The following is a 19,785-nucleotide window of genomic DNA, read 5'->3' as shown; positions in this document are numbered from 1 at the left end:
GAATGTCACATTCTGCAGCGATTACACTCAACAGTTGCTCATAATGAATTTGTCTGAAGGACTGTTGGAAGAGTGTAGCTGCACATCTGACTGACAAATCACTGAATTACATAACAGCCCCAGCGGAAGGAAAATGTCCAGACTTCAGACAGAATTATTGAAAGTGTGCAATGAATATATAAATCCTAAAAAACAACCTCTCACTTAGTTTTTGAATATATTCTTGTATAAATTTGTACTATACTTGTTGCATACATTTCATTCACTGTTCCATACATTTTTTACTATATTTTTAGAGGAAATTTTAATAAGCCAATAATATAATGAATCATTGAAACACAGACCCCATTACTTCTTCTAGGCAGCTGCGAAACATTGCATCCCTGCATCAGACACCTTCCAGCGAGTCGACTGCCCGGCCTGTCGGTGCTGCCGTGAGTTTCGCTGACTCACAGAGTTCTTCTGCTGACGAGGCAGATTGAGCTGAGCGCACAGTCCCACAGCAAAGACGCGTCACGAACATCAGGAGCAGGTAGCAGCATCAGCACGTCGTCGTTTCAAATCTAATCTGTAGAGCAGGCTGGTCTGAGAAAATTCACCTCAGCAAGTCTGAGACGCTTTGCTGAAAAATGCATGACGAACTTAAGAGGCGCAAATAAAGTTTATCCTTAATACAGGCATATGAAAATGATTTCCAAGCAAACATATTTCTTGGAAATCAAGCCCCCCCCCATATTTAACATTAGGTATCGTCATCGTAATTGAGGTTGCTGGCGCAGGATACTGTAATTATTTTTTTCCGCAAACATGCTCCTTCATACATTTCACAGTTTGCACACCTTTATTTTTGTAGGTGCAAATGCTAGCCCCGTTCTGCCTTGCGTTTTGGAGGAGAAGGTATTAGTGGAACTATATAGATACACTCCTGTATATATATCGTGAAAGTTTCAATGAGAAACAATTTGTAGATTAAACAACCACATGCAATTCTCTGTTTTCGGATGATCCAGTGAAATACTATTCAGAGCATGTAGCAAAATCTCAGATGGTTGACAAATTGTTAGCCCCCTCAAGCTGTACAAAATCCCATCCTGCTACAAGTATCCCATTTCCCTTATTATACTCCCTCATTCTTTTCCATACACTGGGACATTAACGTAAATATAGTGACTCTTATATTGATCTATCTCGGCAGTTAATCAAAATGTAGTCAGAACAGATCCACGAGAAACTACGGAGAACGAATGACAGCGATGAAAGAAAAAGGAAATGTGGAAAGGACAAAGAGTTTCATACTGAGTGTTTATTGTTCTTCACCCCGAGAGAAAATCCCATGACTCAAAGTAATGGGATCATAGCAACGCTGGCCTCATTGAACAGAGGAGCGGGAAATAATGGAAAAAATCTACTGGGTGTCGTTTGTATCTTGCAGGCAGGGAGGAGGAGTTGTTTCTAAGAAAAGAAGACACAAGACACAAACTGTACAAGCCCCAAACAGGAACAGCTTGCTGATCTTCACAGTTAAGGCTTAGAACGAGTCGATTGAAATCCCCCTGGATAACATGCACGGCTTTTTGTCTTCTCACCACTGAAGAGGAAAGGACGCAGTCTGTTCCCGGGAGCAGAGATGGGAACGTTATTGAAGATCCTTCAATGTGTCTCCCTAATGATTAATTCAAACATTTTATGTGGAGTTAGTTCTTCCACAAAACCAGAATGAGGCCTGAAAAAGTCCAGTTTCAAACCCCAGCAGTGTCTTAATTTACTAAGGATGTGCTTAATTACAGCTGATGGGCCTCACCCTGTGGGCCGTGAGCACAGCTCTTATATAGTTAATGGGAAAAGACCGTGTGCCATGAGGAGGTTTTGTGAGAGGATGTGAATGTTCTCGAGCCAAACAAGACGAGGCTCTCTGTGTGCGACGAGTTCCCAAACGGCCGCGCTGGATAATTAACTAAAGGGGTTGATTTGTATTACACATCTATTTGTCTGAGCACAGAGGCTGCGGAAGGGACACAGTTGTGTCTGCGTAAACACATGCAGGCACACACGTTACACAAAATTACAGTTTGAGCTCAAATGACTATGAAATTTTTTTGCCTGTATTTCAGAAGCAAACGCTGTGGCGAAGCCCAAACATTTAATCTTCTCTGACGCGCAGCGACACTATGACCATGTCTTCGTAACTGGCTCAAATTCTGCTTCCCTTCCTTCCAGTTTGCAATCATTTTCCTTCTTTTTCCAACTGCCTCCCAGCCTGCAGACCTGCTGGTCTGCCTCCCAGCCTGCAGCACAAAGACTGCACTATGACACTATCTATGGATCATGGATACATGTTGAGCACACACAAAAAGGTTGCAAGACTGTAAAAAAATTTTAAAAACTCGCGTCTAAATGCCCTCAATATAATCTCATATTCCACATGGTCAGACAGACGGTAAGACAGAGTGAGTCACAGACAACCACTCCTCATAATTTAGGGGGAAAAAGCCTCGCCACAGGATCAGTCAATCTTGTTTCTGTATCTGAAGAGCTCACTTTAGTTCAACTGCTAAAATATTACTGAGGACATTTCTCAGTCTGACGAGACGAGGGAGGAGAAGTAGGGCGCACCTGAAATAGATGCACCAGGTGTGCAGGGATAGAGTGGAGAGTAGAAAGTGAGGAGGAAGGAGGAGGAGGAAAGGAGGGAGAGAGGCCGATGTTGGGGAGTTTTCCACTCCTCCGCTTTTCAGGTCTGCCAGACGTTGCTAATGAGGCCATTAATTACTGCTCACGCTCAGCTCATTAATGCTATAATTAGCCAATATTGCCACACTGGGTTATCGGTGTATTAAGTGCACTGTTCGCAATGTAATATGAAATTATATCAAATCCTGTCTGTGTGACAAAAAAAAAGTATAGAATTTGTTCTGAAACTCAGGTATCATATTGGCCCTATAGTGACAACACAATAGTAGGTAGCACTGCGCTATATCAATCAAATATAAAGACTTGAGCTTCAAAAGCGATAGTAAGTAATTGTGAAAAGTCTTTTTTTAAAAGCTTAATTGCTTCAGAAAAATAACCATTTACATTCAGCAACGCTGCAGAAAAAAAAGACGTCATCTCTGCAACAATTGAAGAATGATCTGAATGAGATCTCTTTCAATGTGGCCGAGGGATGAATGCAAGATCGACCTCTATTGTTTGCAACAGAGCAGAGGAGGGAGACGCTTCCGGTGCGTACAGTACCTGACATGCAGCAGGGAGCCAGAAGCTCGGCTGTCCACTGAGAATATAAATGAAAAGCTAAGCGAGTCATAGGTGAGTGAGATTCATCAGTGAGAGCATGATCGATGTTACCCTCAAGTATCCTTCTGCATTCTCCTCATTGTTATTGTATTGACTAATTTCCAAAAGTGTTTTCGAGACACTTACCCAGAAGTTGTTCTGAAAGAAGGCCATCTTCACTCAGAGATTCACAGCGATCTGAAAAAGAGGTAGAGCTGAATTAGAGAAAAGCTGCTGATGCTGGGACCTTTCTTTTTCATTCTGCAGCTTGACCTCTATTTTCTCCACATCACAGTCTGGTGAAAAAGAAGTGGAGGCTGCCTTTTGAGTTATAAGAAAACAACCTGTAAAATGTTTTTACTTCCAGCTTTTTTCCCCTCTGCCCCACTGCGGCATTAAGGTCTCTGCTAATTGCATGTAAGCAAGCTTCCAGAAAACACTCCCTTTCTAAAAAACCCCAGAGACACCTTCAGTGTAGGAAGGGGAGTGAGGGAGGGAGGGAGAGCAGGGGGGCGCTTAACAAATTACTTCAAAGGATAAACTTGGGAGGAGGGAAGGAAGCGGGGAGGAGGAGTGACAGGAGAGATGGGGGAGGAGAGTGTGGGAATACGGGGGAGAATAGATGAATCGATGGAGGAAGCCACCGAGGACGTGATCACAGCTTGTGTAGCTGCAGTCAGTCATCGCTGCCGGTTGAGTCACATTCAGACAGACACACATCAGCTCACATCTGCAGCTGCATCTTTTCTTATCCGCTGACTGAAAACCACCGCTCATGCTCGTGCACAGTTGCTATCACTTATTTGATGTTCCAAAACCGCAATGAACGTTGGAAAAAGTAGCCTGTAATTATTATTTAAGTAGCCTGCAAAACGGAAAGAAAAAAGTATGAACAAGGAATAATTACTATGTTTGACAGATTTGCTAATAATACACTAGTTTGCTTTCTTTCCAAGAGTTATATGAGAACACAGACCACTCTTATGTCTACATCAAGGATAATTTATACGATTGATCACTTAATCAAATTCAGATTGAAACACAGATCAGTTTTTAATGGTAATATCATAATATATCCCTTATTTTTTGTTTCAGCTCCATGTTCACTCACTCTAGGCTTTTTGTAAGAAACCTTAACAAACTAGTGGTGTGACAGTGCAAAGACAGAATACAGAGGCTCCCGTCTTTTTTACTGGGGAACTTTTGGCTCTTTAACTTTGCATATTTTTTTTACATACAAAAAAAAACACACTAGAGGAGAGGGAAAACTGATGGAACATAATATGTTTCCTCTAATTTACATTCCCTCTGTAAACCATTTCAAGTGGCTGGTGCAGTAAATATGAAAGTGTTTTTTTCCTTTTTATGAAGGCTCTTAAAGTTTATATGCATTTGCACACAGACACACACAGACACACAGACACACACACACACACACACACACACACACACACACACACACACACACACACACACACACACACACACACACACACACACACACACACCAGAATGAAATACAACAGAGCGACTCAATAACAGACACAACGTCTCCATAACTTTTAAGCTGGTGGTTTTCACGGCAGCAGTATTTTTCTTGCAAGTTTTAATTGGCTGCAGGCTGGAGGGAATACACCAGCAGCAGTTGAGCATACACCTTCGACCCTCTACTCACACACACTCACACACAGACACACACACACGTGTGCGCATGCGCAAATGTGTCCGAATTTTGGTTGTGCCCTTACCCAGAGAATCCATAATGCTCTCACATAGGTTATTTTGCTGACCGTGTGTGTGTGTGTGTGTGTGTGTGTGTGTGTGTGCATGTGTGCATGTGTGTAAGCGTGTGTGTCTGTGTGTGTGTGTGTGTGTGTGTGTGTGTGTGCTGACAACAGCCTTTTCCTTGTATTGGCAAAGACTCAGCTCAGGCCTGGTGACCTGGCATCGGGCATCATCAACACACACACACACACACACACACACACACACACACAGAAACAAAAACAGCCAGACTTACTCTACGCACACACACACACCCATGCATGCACACACACACACACATACGCGCGCACACACAAACACACACCTCACACCTTGTTAATTAGCTCAGCAGTGGCACTGCAGGCCCCTGCAGACATCATTCTGTTTGGCAGAGCTGGACAGAAATATTATAGAGCAGGGCTACGCAATAATTCAATACTACTTTTTATTTATTTATATTCATCAGAGTTATAATGTGAAAGCATGACATTATTAAATTTCAAGCATGAGATCATCCATCTGATGTAAGGCATAAGTCCAGAACATATAACTATATTAATATAATACAGTGTCACCTACAGATTCTGACCTTTAAAGGTTGAGCGATTGGTCGAACATGTCGTGATAACACACCTTCCCTGTAGTGAATCGTACCTCCGTTGAGGTCGCAAACTTACAATCTGTGCTCGAGCTTACTTATAACTTATTATCTTCATTTATTGATCCTTTGTTGCACAGGATGTCCACAAATATAAAAAAATGCTCATCACAAGTTCCCAGAGCCTACGATGAAAACCAGAAATGTAGGAAAAAAGGGAATTGTCACATTTGAGGAGCTGGAATCAGTGACATTTTGTAGTGCAAAGAACGATTATCAATAACAGTTACTCATACTTTTCTTTCGCCCAATTAATTGATCAATTGCTGCTAATAAGTTTTTGTTCCAACTGTCTGAGAGGTATTGATCCTGGTCATTTTGAAGGCTTCTGATTTGTCAACTGGATTTACATAACTAAAAAAGTTAATTAAATATCTGAATTCATTTTCAGCTACAAAAGCAACATGAGTGAGTCTGCATCAGTAAGAAATCATTTTTGATATGTTCAGTGTATTGCCCAGTTCTAATAATACAATATCTTAAGAACATCCTCGGTCTCAACATGAGAAATTCCCCAAAAAAGTGATCCTGACCGAAATCACCAGATGGATTTGAGAAGGGATAAACAGAGTCACCATGATGGAGAGGTATATAAACCACTCGTCCTCCTCTTGTGACAGCCTGGAGCACCGCATTGAAACATACTGCAGATCTGAGCTAATTATCCGTTTTGTATTAATCCTCAGTTTTCCACACAGAACATTGAGAAAGACAAAGACAGGGGAGAGCTATGCATCGGGACCCCATATGGATACCAGTCACGGTGCGATGTATAGAAGTAGCTGACATCCGGCATTCTCCATCTGGTTCCAACTACATGTTCAGCTGAAATCAGCTCTCAGGCAAACAAAGCCCAGAGAAGAAAGTGGGACACGCTGTGACCTTGATTCCTCGCTCAAGATCATTTCATATTCAGAAATGAAACGCCACCGTGCAAAGGCTGTTTATATCTCCCCCATGCACACAATGGTTCAAGCCACTAAGCTAAAAAACATCAGACTCCATAGGAACAAATGCTGTAAAATTACGAATAATTCACAATTCAAAAAGAAGCTAAAGAATTGGCTTCTTTAATTGAAAACAGAAAGACAGAGTCTTGTGGCCCTTGCTCTTATCTATGCCTTGTAATCCTGTTTACGTTCATGCTTGATCAACCCTTGTTTATGATGCTACAGATGATTGTGTGTGACCGGTCAAACAGAGAGAGCGAGAGTGGGTAGACGGAGCAGAAGAACAACAAATCGATAACACAAAATAAACACAAGGGGTGAGGATCATATCAGTGTCATACAAGCAAAAGGAAGGGGGCAACCAGCCTCATCAATGAACGCACGCTAGCCTCTTCTTGTGCTCTCTGCCAGCCTGACAACACAGATGGCTGCCATGAAAAATTAGGATTTACAAAAGGGGAGGACGGGGAGGAGTGAAAGAAATTCTCCTACACAGACAATAAGCATCCTCAACCCATTTAATTCCAGCAGTAAATAAATGGTGCGTACTCTCCGCCCCATATTCAGCATTTCTGTTTTATGGTAAAAGGGTCCACTAACAGCTGTGTCTCTCTGAAGGAAGGGAGGGGAAGGTCAACACAAACTCCCGCCTCCTCACCACCTCCACCTGCCTCTCTCCCTCCTCTGGGTGGGAGAAGAGATGAGAGAGGTTGGACAGGCTTTAGTCCCTGTGTCTCTCCTCACACCTCTCAGTGAAAAAGCATCAGGGAGCCGCCGCCGCCTCCGCTGGCTCAAAGACCAAATAAAAAAGGAATTGGTTTAAATGCAATGACATCTGTACAGGCACATTTGTCACGAGCTTGGAGAGGAAAGAAGGAAAAGAGCAGGAAAATGGGGAAGAGGACAGATGGAGGTGAAAAGGGAATGTGGGTGAATTGTGAGACTTGGTAATTCATAATAGAGGCAGGTAAACATAAACAAGCCTCAGGAGAAGATGGAAGAACAAGTTATGTGTCATAGTGGCTGAAGCATTATTAGTACAGATAAAAAAAAAAACGGTTCCCTAAAACATGCAGCAAAATACTCAAGAAGATGTCTTCCAATGTCAGGTGGAAGTGAGGTACATTTATAGAGGGATCATTTCAGTTGTGGGTGTTTTATTTGCGATAAGAGTTCAGCTCACAAACTGGTGGTGTCCATTGGTGCTGGAGTAATAAGATGACTATTCAATAGTCAAAAAATCTATCGAATCATGCTCATTGCATGCGCTTTCAGCTAAATGCTTACATGCCATCAAAAGCTAATGTTGGGCGGGTATAATGTTTACCGTGTTCACCACCATTCATTTGGCCACAGGCTAACATTTAGATTACATGAACAATGTGTGACATTCTCCACTGAGTAGATGTCGTAAATATATCATTGGAGACATGAGAACATTTGACCTGCTGGTGGCGCTACAGTTAAAGAAAGCTCACAAAGGGATCACATCCTGTGGGGATCACGAACGTCTTTCCATCGAGTAGTTGTTGAGATATTTCGGGCTGGACCTAAGTGGTGGACCGACTAAAAATGCATTTATATCATTGTGCATTGGATATCACCGAGGTTTGCACTAGTGGTGGGAAAGAAGAAGTTATCGGACACCTTGCATTCTTAAAAAAAAAAGTCAGTGGTTCCAAAGCTCCTGTACGTACACGTACTGTTAAACACAACAGCAATGCAGTAAGATTTCTGTTTTCGTCAGCACAGGTGGGAGGCACTGCGAGAGGTGGGGCGAGGACAAACCGGGCTGAATTGATGGAGCCTCGCAGTGAAGTCTCCTGCACTGTCGACCGACTGTCTCTTCAGTATTAGTTTTAAAGCTGATTTGGCGAAGCGTGGAGGAGAGATCATTTTTGTGTCAGCCCTAATTTTCCGCCCTGACCACCAACGACAAGTCTTCTGCCACATCTACCAGCGTCGGATGACTCACTGCCGTGGCTGGTGATTTAAAGATATTCACTGTTGATGTTTAGTAGTTTCTTTCATTGATATATAAAATATATCAACTAAGCCTCAATGTCATTCAATTTAGTTTTTTCATTCCGTTAACGGTACAAAAAAGAGTTTATGTCTACATGTATTCAGTACAGTCTGCATCTGCCTGCATCAATCGCAGTCGAAATAGTGAAACTCTTCTAAACCATTAAGAAATTAATTCATTTGCTGAAACCTACCTTTGGGAACATAACAAGATGATGAGTATTTGAGTTTTTGAAATTTGAGTACTACTAATGACTCATGATTTTCATCCAGTGAATGTAGCAGCTCAGAAGTCATCATATGACCTAATTGTGGTCACCTCTTAACAAGTGGTCATTCATGGGGGCAGATCCAAAATCCCCAGCATGAAAATTAATCAACAAAGATTTTAGGGCTAAGTCTATAGATCATTTTCACAATCAGATTAATAGCAGATCATTTTTCTCGAATAATTAGTTACTTTTTAGTCTATAAAATCTCATCAAATAGTAAAAGGAAATGCCCATTAGGATCCAAAGTGTTTCTCTAAAAGATATTTGTCTTAAATGTCCAAACTCTTCAGCAAATATTCACATTTGAGAGGCTAAAAGCAGGGAATGTTTAAGATTTTGCTTGAAAAATGATTGGAATGATCAGCTTTCCTTTAAGCTCCAAACTATTTTGATAATATGTTCAGATCATTTCTCAAGCGACATGGCAGGTACACTGTCCTTCTAGTTTTACAAATGTGAGTATTTGTTGCTTTTCTTTGTTTTAAGTCGTGGTAAATTTAATGTTTTGTGAAATATTAGATGAAATAAAGATCAGATCAACTGTTCATAAGACACTCCGGACATAAATAGATGCACAGTATCCTGGTGGGGATTCATTGTTCGTCTATAATAAGAGAAAGATGATTGCTACAATCGTGGACAACAATCCACCGCCCCCAAATTGTCAGCTCATCCCCGCGAAGCCAAATGAGTCACAAAAGTGCACGCACTAAAACCAAATCAACAATGACGCACTGAAACCCAACACTCACATCACCGCCAACTTGATGACAGAATTAAACCCTGTATTTAACGACTAAAGCGACGCTGCGCGGAGCTGTTCTCTTAAAGCGATAAACAGGCCGCTTGGTGAGCGTGTAGTCGAGCCTTCAGTGACTGAGACAGAAAGTGAAAACAGTGAGGCAAGCGAACACAATAGACAGGAGGCTGCGAGGGAGAGAGAGAGAGAAAGCAGAGTGATGAACACAACCAGGGCTGTCAGCTCCCCATTGTCCGGGCCTGAATGTGCTTTTGTCACTGCAGTGCACGGCCTCGGTCCAGTCAAGTCTATGACAACGTGCCAGGCGGGCATCACCACCTCCCGGCCCTGGCATGACCAGCTTTGTCGCGCGAGTCGAGTTCCACGGACGGGCTGGACATGAGCACGTCTGTGGTGCTGCAGCTGTGAATCAAGACAGTGTTCAGTCAGTCTCTCATTGCAGCGTACTGTATGTGAGGCTCAGGACTCATTTTTCAGATCTTTGTTGTGTTCCAGTTGTATTCTTTTCTTGTCTTAGTGACTCGTCAACAAGCCTCCGTGTCGCACCAGCAGCAAATTAAACGACAACTATTTTTGAGAATCAAATAATTGTGTTAGTCATTTTTACACAAACATGCCGAATAATGGCTGGTTCCAGCTTTTCAAATGTTAGTATCGGATATAGAGCTGCAACAGTTAGTCGATTAATCGATAAGTAATCGACTACTAATTGAATCGCCAACTAAAGTCAAAATTCTATGATTTCAGCTTCTTAAATGGATATTTAATTGAGTATTCTGTGGTTTCTTTGCTCTTCTATGACAGTAAATTCAATGTATTTGGTGTGTGGACAAAAACAAAACATAAGGCATTGACATTTTTCACCATTTTATGGACCAAACAACTAATCGATTAAAAAAGAAAATGAATCGACAGATTTATCGATTATGAAAATAATGGTTAGTTGCAGCCCTAATTGGATGTGGAAAAACTGAATATCTTTAGGGTTTTGGGCTCTACGCCAGACAAAAGAAGATATCTGAAGTCGTCACCTTGACATTCAGCAACCTTATTATTGATTAATTTGCTTATTATATTACAGCTCAATCCATTGGTCTATAAAATGTAAGGAAAGACAACTAATCACAGAATCAAGATATTTTTGCTTAAAAAGTAGCTGAGACAACAAATCAACTTGCCAAATTAGTGGATTCATCAGTTGATCCGTTTTATATACATTGTTGATGAATCTGTTTACAGTAATCGATTACTTATTTTGTCTATAAAATGTAAAAACAAAAATTGCATATTTCAATTGCACTAAGCCAAGGGCAACATCTTTGATTTGTTTGTTTTGTCCAATATTTCAAACCCAATTTTATTTAAATTATGTACAGAGAAAATCAGTAAACCATCACCTTTGGCTGGAACCATTGAATACTGTATGTGATAAATTAAGTCATTGATCGAGCAAATTTTAATGCCGTTCATTTTACCATTTTGTTAAATTATTTCACCTCTCGAAAACCGGAATAATTGTTTCTGCCCTGGTTTCCTTGGTGTATGGATAAACACCTTAAAGGTATCATTGAATTTCAGGTTTCCCTCCTCAGGGCAGTGGCCGATTCCTTTTTAGTTCTGAGGTGAGTAAAATAGTCTCAAAATGAAATGGCTCTCTCCATGCTGCTCTTAGGCAAATCAACAAAATGTAATCCGCCTCTCCTTATCATCACTCACGCCTCTTGAGCACAGCACGACAAGAACCAGTAACCCAGAAATACACCCAAGACCGGAGCCAAGGTCGGTGGGTTGATGGTGGGGGATAGGCCTGCTCCTCCATCCTGGCCCAGGATCTTCCCATCTGCCATGAGGAGACCTTGGCTGGGATCATTCACAACCTCGGGCACAGGTCATGGTTTTGTATGACGGAGTATTTTTTTTCCAAGATTTCTCCTCAGGATGTCACCGGTTGTAACCAGCACAAAAAAAAAAATGAAAGGCACCGTTAATGGAGAAGTCTGGATTAAAATCACTAAGAGTTTTGTTTATGTTTTCATTATGTTAACAGGTTAGCTTTACCGTTTCCTGCCTTAGATTTCCTGCCCCTGGGTCCTGCACTCTGCTTGGCAAAAAAAACGGGAGGCCTTGCAGCGCTCTGGCCTAGATATTAGAGGCGTCACATGTATAATTGATATCGTCATGGGCACCATGTAATGTGTTGCAGGCCAGCCAATAAAGAAAAAGAGGGAGTTGGGATGACAATAAGTAAAAGTAAGAAGATCCTTATGGGTCAGAGGAGTCATCGGGGGAAGTTGAAGAGTCCAGCTGATTAACTATGCATGGCTGCGAGCACGTGTGCACATGATCGCTTGTAACCATTTGACTATTCATGCCAAAGGACCGTTCGGCAGGTTGTTGTCAGATTTAAGCGTCGGCTCAGCACATCCAGTTCATTCAAATCTAAATGCTAAACAGGGAACTTTTCACCCGCTTCTTTCTTTTGTCCTCACGTCCCCCCAGCGCTTTTTTCAGTCAACCTCCATCACAGATGTGTGGAAGGCTTTAGAAGAGTGTTTATGGTTTAATAATTGGCTGTGTGCTGCTGCAAGAATGTTAGGAAACATCCATTCAGCAAAAGCATGCTGAGGGTGTCACCAGAGGTGGTGGGGCACTTTTTTTCTTTTGCATGTATTATCTTCTCAGGTGGCCGGCCTCCTTCACTTTCTGCGGCTGCATACAGAATGACCTGTTGCGTATCTCATATCTCTGGAGGGATTTCAAACCTGTCCTTGCTTATACAGCTGCAGATGACAGTCATATTGATTTCAGAGTCATTTCACTAGAAAGCTAAGAAGAAAAAAATCAGGTCACCAAGGCCCATGTACCATGGTATGAATATTCACACAAAAGCCAAGACTTAAACTATAATAACGACTGTAACTGACCCAAGAATGGGTTCAGGAGTAGGGTGGCAATTAGCTTTTTTCAATATTAATTGATTTTTGGGTTAACTGACACAACTTTCACAACTGTCGAAAATTTCTGGGGCAAATTAGGGTCTTCAAACCATAAAGTATGAAGAACAGCCGGAAATCCTAAAAGATAAACTAGAACTAGGGAACATTTTGTGCTGAAATGGTTGAAAATTCGCTGGCAATTTTAAGCATTGATCACATTTATACAAGTTACGTTCTGTAGATCAGATAACTGATTAGATCGACCAATAGTTTCCGCTCAACTCAAGAGAAACCTCGAATTTAAAAAAAGAGTACATTTCCTCCTACCTCCAGATCTAAAAGGAAAAACTTAACAGGTTGACAGTACTGAATTGAAAGAGTGTTGGAACTGCTGCTTCGAAACCAGTTAACTGTCACACAGTATGGGTGACTGTTAAGATAACAGTAGAACTACCTGATATTTAACCATAATCTCTGATTATCCAACATATCCAACATACAGTCAGTTTGACACTTGCGGATTTTCTCTGGCATCATCGACAGAAGATTGAATTTGTGTTGCTCCAACAATGTCACGATATGTCAAAGTAAAACAGACAAGACTAAGTCTGTGGACATGCGAGCCCTTTTCTATACAATTAGCAGTAATGCTCCAGCAGTCACAACAATTGTCAAAATGTCAGGGAGTCATCATTATCGATGATGATCTCTATCGATATCTTTACTGAATTCCATGGCGAATATATCCAAAAGTCATCAAGACATTTCAATAACTGGAAAAAATTTGAACCCTCATGGTGCAAGAGGAAAGGTAAGTGTGTCACTAATTCAGTAGGCTCCATCATGTGTGGACCATAAAATATCTGTACAAAATGTTGTGGCATCCATCCAATAGTTGTTGAGAAATCTCAGTCTGCAAACAAACAGCCGGAAAAAGCATATTTTATATTATAAAGGAGTCTTTCTACAGCAACAGATTTAACTTGTTGTCTAAGTATAACCATGACTTTACTGAGGAGCCTCAACAGCCGTCGGTCTATGAATGAACACAGATCGTCAGGAACTACCCAGCACCAAATGTGCTCAGCCAAGAAGACGGGCATGCCTCCCAACGCCGGTACATCTTTTCATCGAGTGATAGTGAAACCCCCCTCCCCTCCCTTCTCTCCATCCCACTCACCCTGACTCAGTTACTAAAAGCGTTCAGCAGGGAGAAGGTCTATCTCCCGTTGAAGTCAAGGCACCAGGGAGAGCGTTGTTTACTTCTTTGATATCAAAAGACCGGGCCAGCGACAGGCAAATGTCTCAACTCCTGCCATTTGCTTTCGGAGACGGAGATAGAGGAAAACAATGCAAGCAAGCAGACAGTCCATTGTGGCACCTGAAGACAGCTGGGCTGTGGTCTGAAGATGCAAATGCTGTGGCTTTTGCTATAGCGGTGAAGAAATGAAGTAAAATGTCACAGTGAGAAACATCTATCAGGGCGTCAAAGGGGAATTCCAGCGCGACTGCTTTGGTGCAACCAGACACGGGCCGACTTTCACCTCCTACAAGGTATTCACTGAAGCAAAGTGCTTCCCAAACTCACTATATTCATCACCTTGCTTTCATTTTCAAAGCCATTATAGCCCATTAACAATCGGTCAAATCGAACAAAGTGGAATCGTACTTAAGACGACACATAATAGACGATCTGTGTTTACTAGATGATGACAGGAAGTGACAGGACTAAAGATTGGTGCCATGAAACAAAGTTCAAATCAAGGCTCTTGTGGTAATGAGACACACGGGATCGGTCGGGCTCTCGCATTATATACTTTGAGCTGAATGTACCTGAAACAAAACTCCAGAAAGCACTTTTGTAAAATGTCCTGTCTCTTGATCTCAATGGGGGGGGGGGGGGATCACGGTTTAGCCATGTGTTCCAGGTGTATCATTATCAGATCCTTCAAATATTAATGTCAACCCCAGAGATTTAACATGATTGTATAAACTTTTTGGTGAAGATTCCTCACTACAACAGCACAGACAAATTGACCTGTGAATATTCACTAATGTCCATTTCAACTCACGAGCCCTTTGACTGACAGATGAGTCCAGTCCAATCGAACCGTGACCTTTGCAGAAGATGCTAACTGTGGAACCCCCACAAACACTGCGAGACACCTTGGCTTTGCTGCGCTGAATTGAACTCATCTCATGTCACATTTTGTTCACATGATCATTTCAAGCTCACACCCCTCACGCAACAAGACAAGTTCCCCCGCCGCTCACACGTCAGACACAATGTGTCCACCAGCGCCGCTGCCGCTGTTTGAATCCGACGATGTCACCGCCGTGGCCCGAGCCACTCGGTGTCTCTATCCGCCCGTTATCATGGAGCTCGGCGGGGTCGAGTCAAGGCTACAGAGTAAGGAGACATTTGAATGGTGAACATTACCTGAACAGACTCCTCCGACAACGTTCTATGGAACATTTTCCATCCCCCGGTTCTCTTTCCGCAGCCGCTCGCACGCGCGCACCGTGAGCGGTTTGTAGTAGAACATCGAGCAGGCGGTTAGGGGGCGAGAGCCCCGCCCCCCGGCTCGGCGCCGATTGGCGCGCTCCGCCCGTCAATCAGAAGGGAAAGGCGTAGTAGGCATAGCAGCCGTAAAAAAATAGAAAAGGTGGGTCCGAGAGCGTATACTAGCAGCCCATTGGGTAATTGTTTTTAGAAGGTAGCGCCCACAATTCATAGAGGCTGTAGAAATGTAATGTAAAGGACGTTTGTGGGGCATAATTTAAAATATAAGAATACAAAACAAAAGTTCATTCATTTATTGATTTAACAACCCACTTTGCTGTACCCTTTTTTTTTTTTTTTAAAGATATCTACCTCTTTGAAAAATTGGGATGCCAGGGCATTGTAAGATGAAGCCCTTTACATACAGTTTTGCCCAATTTAATGTTGGTAAAAAATAATGTTCTTATCCACCTGGATATGCTGCCTGGTGGATAAGAAACTGCACACAAATGATGAGAAACCAGGTTATTGATATGATCATGTATACAGGGATATGAACAAGTACCACATAGTACAACAAGTACCAATTCAAAATATAGTAATATGGTCAATTAGTGGCCCAGTAGCAGTTTGGGGGGGTCCGGGGGGATTAAGAGGTTAAGAAGGCAGTGTCAGGAGAAGTCAAGTTATTGTAAGGTAAGGGGAAACACGTTGCTTCATGTCCTCCTCAATCAATGCTCATCGATCATATCAACCTCTGTAAGCCAGCGCCGTCAGGCCCCTTGAGTCGTATAGATCCCTGTTATTTATCATCAACATGGAGGGCCGTACTTGTGAACCGCCCTTTGCATACAGTCACAACAAGTGTACCTCAGAACCAAAACACAAACTCTTTGTTGAACTGTTTTGTGTCTTTGGGATAGACGTCCTTCCGTCAACAGCACCCAGTGTACCAGTGTGATAACTGAGAGTTTTGCCTCAGTGACTCCGACTCTTTAAAGTTTTCATATGAAGCTGCAGCATTCATTTCTTATATAGCACAGCTAATTATTGGTACATATCAAAAAGGAATGACGTGCATTTTATAGATTTTACAAGCGTTCTCCTCCAAAATGTATCTAATGATTTGACATTTGACATTTAATTTTACTGCAGGTTTAACCTTTATCCTGCAAACCACCAAATGACTGCATGTGATAGAAGTGCAGCTTGAAGGTCAATGAGACGTTGTGTCTGTCAAACTAGCCCAGGATATATATTTGAGTGAAAGGAATATATTTATCTCCATGTGAGCCTCCTTATCAAAGTCAGATAACATGGTCGAGACAGTGACAGTAGTCAGGGGGAGATAATGGCAGCAGCACGGGTGAGATGCTATGGTTATATTGATACCACTATCCTCTTTATCAGTTCTCCAGTGACGCCAGTAACATACACACTGAAATGTAAAGCTCAGACCGTGTTGTTGTGGATGATTGGTAGAAATGAACAACTGATCCTTAGTGTAACGACACACACACTCCGCTTCGAATTGCTCCTGCAACAGAAGGGACTCATCGCAATCCTGTTGCAGTAGTCGGATTCCAGACCTGATATTTTTTCCTAATGTATTGAATAATGATATGAAAACAAAATGGCACTCCGGTCTGACTGTCAGGCCACTGCTGCAGATCTAAGGCTGTCTGTGAGTAACTCTAACTAGTTCCACCCTAATATAATGATTTAGTCAGAAACAGAAAGTTAAATCTTAATGAGGAAACTGGGCTGAAGAAGAGAAATTCATTTTAATATCTGTTCAACATCAAGTAGAATAGTACCAAACTGGATAAAGACAAGTTTGGGGCTGCAACTAACCATTCTTTTCCATAATCGGTTAATCGATTAGTTGTTTGGTCCATAAAATGGTGAAAAATGTCAATTGTGTTTCCCAAAAGTCCAAGATGATGTTTTGTTTTCTTCCACACACACCAAATATATTTAGTTTACTGTCATAGAGGAGCAAAGAAACCAGAAATTATTCACATTTAAGAGGCTGAAATCATAGATTTACCTTTTTTTTTTAATCGCTCATCAAAATGTTTGGCGATTAATTTAGTAATCGATTACCAATCGATTAATCAATTTACTGTTGCAGCTCTAGACAAGTTTATAAAGGTGCTAGAACTTTAACATGCTGAATTCTGTGAAAAAGGTACAAAAATGTTGTTGTCTTTAATAACCAACAACAATGTAGTGGATAAATGAAGTGGTTGGTGTTGGTGTCCAATTCTGTTTATGATATTTGAAATGTTTTCTATCAATAGCGACACACAGCCAGTGTTTTGGTCGCAGAGCCCAGCCACGTGCACAGCTGTTGTGACTCAACTTCATCTGCCCTTTCAGGTGCTCTTACACATCAGAGACACCAACTGTGAGAGTCCTCTGCTGGAGGTGTTGATGCGTTGACGTGATGCGCAGTGATGCAATGTGGAAACCAATACAGCGGAACATGAATGTCACAGGCGGCGGAGCAGCTCAGCACGTGGTGTGTGTTTCCTGTCTGTGCATAGCAACCGAGATCACTTCCACCTTCAGACTTGCATTGAGCCACGGCCAGGAAGAGAACGTGCAAGGCGTGACAGGCAAGATATCTGTGAGGGTTCAAACCAAGACAAGACACAAACCAGAGAAGATTTAGGCCATGTCATGTTTGTCCATATGCTCAGTGTAGGGTGACATACAAGGGTGCGACACATGGCTGCGCGGTTACACACACACACACCCTGTCTTTTTGTGAACAGTCTCATTGGCACTGAGTCCCTTCGCTTCCATCTGCACACACAAATGGAACGGACGATAGTCTTTTGAGCCTTTAATCCATGGCAAAATCTCCCCAGAAAAATGAAAATGAGCTGTCGAATTTGATTATGTATCATCAGTCAATGCCACCTGTTGGTGTTTCTATTCTTATCCTGCGTGTTGCTTCAGAGAGTGTCCGAAACGCTCTCATTTGTCTCCCTCGAAAGGTCCTTTCTGATCGCGATCGCGTTCATCATCATATCAACTGCAAACAAATATTCTGTGACGGGCAGTTTCGATATTTCATATGGATTTTGCCGACAGCAGATGAAGAGCGGCCACTGGCACGTAGCTGTCATATCAGTATCACTGATTTTTTTTCTTTCAGCCTAATTAAGCTTGTTTTTTTTTAATTTTAGAAATGTAAGTTTAACTTTAACAAAGTGTGGTGCTTTTAATCGGGCAGATCTAGATCAGATCTCTGACAGATTTTAATCTGGAGTGATTTATGTGTTATTTCCTGTTCCTGAACTCAACTTCTGTATGTCAATTTGTGCTAAACATTTCTCGCACAGCCAGGAAGTTACTGAGCTTCTTTCAACTTAGAAGAGGGAAAGAACAAAATGACTGCATCTACGGAATTTGAACCAAAGCGTACACGCCTCACATCACCTGCATCACCTCTCCTGTGTGCCTCCCCATGTTCCTGCCTCTCATCGCGCTCTTTCAAATCAGCGCAACTCCTGCCTGAACAGGCCGGCCATGACAAAAGATGGCCTCCACTGCTCACAAAGCACGGGCCCCCACGGCAGTCCTCTCATCTCCCAAGGAGTTCCTCTTGTGTGCGACATCCATCTGCGGTAATAATAATAATAATAATAATAATAATAATAATTATAATAATAAATTTCATTTATAGAGCACTTTTCACTGCTAAAAGCAATCTAAAGTGCTACAAAGTAGAAACAAGAGTAAGAGTGTTGTGCCTCGCCACGGTGACGTCACTGCCCTTGTCCCCGTGTGCCAGCAGCTCTCTGCCTCTCTGTGGGCTCGTCGGCCTGCAGGGGAGGCGATCAGGGACAGGGACGCTCATGTCTGTGAACCAGGACAAGATGACGGAGGGGAAGTCACAGCAGAAACGACCTTTTTTTCTTTTTCTTTCGAAAGAGAAAAAAAGAGACGAAAACCCTTGAAGATGTGTAATATTCTTATGAGCAGTGTTTATCAATTATTCTTTACTTTGTGTTTAGCATTCAAAGCAGCGTGTGCTGCCGCAATGCAGCACAGATCAGCTGACAACAATGATAAAAGAAGAAGAAAAAATATTTCACTTAATTAGTGTAAAAGTGTAATGTCAATTTCTTTAACAAATTGAAGCAAGAATGATGAACACTATGACGGCAACTTACAGCTCTCCCAGTGTGTTTCTGAATTTAATCGTTTGCTCTAAAAATCTCACAAAATAGCAAAAACTGTCCGTTGCACTTTAATAAAGATTGAGGTCAGTAGAAGTAGGTCTGAGTCTTACATCTCAAAGAATTGAAAACCATGTTTGATTTTACAAAAAAAGGATGGTTAAGATAATCTAGTTGTCTAGTTTTATTAGATGGAACGAAAGACTTACATTTGAAGGAGTTAAAAAATTATATGATGAGAGAAATGTGGTAGGTATATATTCATTTTTGCAATGTTAGTACTTAGATTACAGATACTAATGTAAAGGTCTGTGATCTTATTGATCAGGTGTATTACGTAAGTGACATCACATCAGCACTGAGACACAGACTGGAAAAAGTACCTTACTTTTTAAGGTGTATGGCTACAGTTGAATTTGACTTCCTCTTGTAGGAAGTAACAGTGGGAAGT

At 41.8% G+C, this 19,785-nt stretch overlaps 1 protein-coding gene across 2 annotated transcripts in view; it reads right to left on the bottom strand.

Annotated features, from left to right (window-relative positions):
* The window catches only part of fcho1 (FCH and mu domain containing endocytic adaptor 1), a 44,094-nt gene extending 28,875 nt beyond the window's left edge, over positions 1-15,219 (bottom strand). The window contains exons 1-2 of one of the 2 annotated variants that reach the window (XR_004795634.2): positions 15,079-15,219; positions 3,421-3,471 (exon numbers count right to left, since the gene is read on the bottom strand). Coding sequence is in view for 1 of the 2 variants with exons in the window: in XM_035647568.2 (XP_035503461.2) it covers positions 3,421-3,447 (27 nt within the window). In the remaining variant the exon portion in view is untranslated. The remainder of the gene's footprint in view (positions 1-3,420; positions 3,472-15,078) is intronic. The other variant, XM_035647568.2, reaches the window with a different exon arrangement.
* Between the last annotated feature and the right edge of the window lie 4,566 nt (positions 15,220-19,785).

The sequence above is a fragment of the Scophthalmus maximus genome, chromosome 13, assembly GCF_022379125.1.
Source record: "Scophthalmus maximus strain ysfricsl-2021 chromosome 13, ASM2237912v1, whole genome shotgun sequence".
NCBI lineage: Eukaryota > Metazoa > Chordata > Actinopteri > Pleuronectiformes > Scophthalmidae > Scophthalmus > Scophthalmus maximus.
The sequence above is the reverse complement of the archived record's forward strand: the minus strand, read 5'-3'. Positions and strand labels throughout refer to the sequence as shown.